Consider the following 2533-nt stretch of genomic DNA (forward strand, 5'->3'; position numbering starts at 1 on the left):
TTTAAACATCAATCCCGTTTAATGACAAAGACATAAAACACAATAACAAGCAATCACAAACCAGAAAAATTGCACAACAACACAAAACTGCACAATTTCAACATTTTACTATCTACAGGAATACTCAAGATCAAGCCCTCTCAAAAGAACATGAATTAAACAACAATGTTGTTGGTACATTTTAAAAGAACGACACAATCTCTATCCAAGCACTTAAGCGTTTGTCGAGAAAACTAACAATCAAACAATGCAGCAATTAAACATCTTGGCACATATAAACAGTAAATTCGTCTATTTCTCCTTTAAAAGGCAGTATATCGGCACCGTAACCAATCCTCAGAGGACATGCTATTTTGTTGAGATTTCCTTTCGCAGTAATAAATTGGGACCTATTTCCATTTATAAGAGTGAATTCCCCATCATGGAATATGTACATGACGTCTTTGGTCGAACTCTGCTGGCCTGTAGGGTGATTACGTTGTTGAACTTGTGTGTCTTCCGACATGTCTGCATCTGGTTGTGTACCGACACCACCGAAAATGTATTGCAAATTCTCATACATGTAAACGCTTGGCACTTCGTTGCATCCGTCATTGGAGAATATTGTCCTCAAACGATTCCTGGGGATCGATTCATGGTCGGAACTGTAGATAACCTTTATCGCTAAACTAGTTGTTATATTTAAGCTTGGGAATATCGGAATGCTAAGAAAGTTATCTTTTCCATTGAAAATGGCCTTACCATTTTGAACTATTACATTGTGATTGATAATTTGATACGCGTTGCCGGACTGATCTTTGTCGTCAAGCGTAAATGGCAGGTGGATTATCGGCGTACAAATTGATGTCTGAACTTGGTTCGTTTTAACACTGCTGACAATAGGTTTAACATTAAGGTCGCCTGTATCTGAATTGGCATCGCTTTTAACCGTACGGTCTACTGGTGTTTGCCTATTGATACCCGAATTCTCACGCCAACCTGTTTCGCCTTGGCTAGGAGACGGTTGAGTCAGTGGACCTCCGATAGATTCACCAAATGGATCATTTGTATGTGTGTACAGAACGTTCTCTGAGCAACGTTGATTACACGCGATATCTACCGTATTGTTTATACATACGAGACTGTCATGAAAATATTGTCCAAGAGGACAACATCTTGGTTTAGACGAATTTCCCTGGCACTCGTAGAAACCTCTACAATTACCATGCAGTTTTCTTCGGTTTCCGTCCGGCTGTTGATAACATACATCATGTTTGCAGACAGTGTCTTTTGCTAAGATACATGTCAAAAATGTTTGGTTCCAATATGTCCCATATCCACATGCTCTCACTTTGCCAGCATATTGGCCCTCTTCGTTAAGAAGGCACCGGATATATTTGCTACAGTCTGTCGGGTGCTCTTTATATCCGGCTCGTAATTTAACAGTATTTTCGTCACAATCGGCGTTGTATATTTGACCGGGAACCACTCTTGCAACCGCAAGCACAAACAAAATGTGCACACTATTTGATGACGTCATCTTATCATAACTGAAAAATAATATAACATTTTTACGAATGTGGTTATCGAGCAATCACGATATATGGTATTAAAACGGTTTGATTTCATCATACTGAATTGCATACTATTAAACATGTATGCAGATATAATAAAAAAAACATGCAGAAAATGAATACATGCTATATTCAGTGAACTGATTAATCATAAAGTGCTTAGTCTAATAAGAAACCAGGAAAGAATATTATATATATTTATTTAGAAAAAATCGTTACTCACTCGAATTCCGATGCTAATTTCTTGTTCTTCCAATGATTTTCGAAAATAGCTCTCTATTATATTAATATTGATTAGTATGTTCAACACATAAGATAAAAGTGTGTCTAGTTCGACACTTTTAGTTCTTCTGTTGATGTGTCCATACAATACAATAATTTCCATTTATCTTGTTTAATGAATTTGTATTTAAAAATCATTTACCATAACTCTTTCGTCCCAAACGGCTTATATTTAACCACTAACGTTTATCAAAAGTTCATTTGCATCAGCTTATTCCACATGAAATAACTCGTTTCAATGATTAAAGACAGTTTTACAGATAAATTAATTGTAGTACAAACAATAGGTAAATTTTTAGATGCATGCATAAATGTGTAGAAAAAACAATGATTGATATTTCTATTTTTGAAATGTTTTGTTCACTTACTTTTCTAAAGTAGTGGTTTAAGATTAATACAGCACGATACATTATGCTTTTATATAAAAAATATATCAAAATAATTAAGACGCATTGTCCCCATATGTTATAAATCAATGTTTGTATTTTTCCGTCATCATTCATGATGACGAATTAATGTAAGAATTGAATCTGTGACTTGTGAAGAGAAGAAAACTACATCATGTCTTAAAAGTTTTAATCATGACGTATCAGTTTTGGGAAAAAAATAAAGAAATTGAAAAATATTCATGAGCTTAGTATTTAAACGATTAACATAAACAATGACTATACGCTTCGTGAAAATGAGACACATTTATT

The 2533-nt window shown here is 34.7% G+C and overlaps 1 protein-coding gene across 2 annotated transcripts; it reads right to left on the reverse strand.

Annotated features, from left to right (window-relative positions):
- On the reverse strand, positions 1 to 2093 carry LOC128242727 (protein PIF-like). 2 transcript variants are annotated; one of them, XM_052959993.1, is made up of 2 exons: positions 1978 to 2093; positions 1 to 1529 (listed from the first exon to the last, which is right to left on the reverse strand). In XM_052959993.1, the coding sequence occupies exon 2, from the start codon at positions 1517 to 1519 to the stop codon at positions 257 to 259; it is 1263 nt and encodes a 420-aa protein (XP_052815953.1). In that variant the 5' UTR covers positions 1520 to 1529; positions 1978 to 2093; the 3' UTR covers positions 1 to 256. The 2 variants fall into 2 exon arrangements, with proteins under 2 accessions (XP_052815953.1, XP_052815952.1); XM_052959992.1 differs by lacking the exon at positions 1978 to 2093 and adding an exon at positions 1777 to 1971.
- Between the last annotated feature and the right edge of the window lie 440 nt (positions 2094 to 2533).

The sequence above is a fragment of the Mya arenaria genome, chromosome 8 (genome assembly GCF_026914265.1).
Source record: "Mya arenaria isolate MELC-2E11 chromosome 8, ASM2691426v1".
Classification (NCBI taxonomy): Eukaryota; Metazoa; Mollusca; class Bivalvia; order Myida; family Myidae; genus Mya; species Mya arenaria.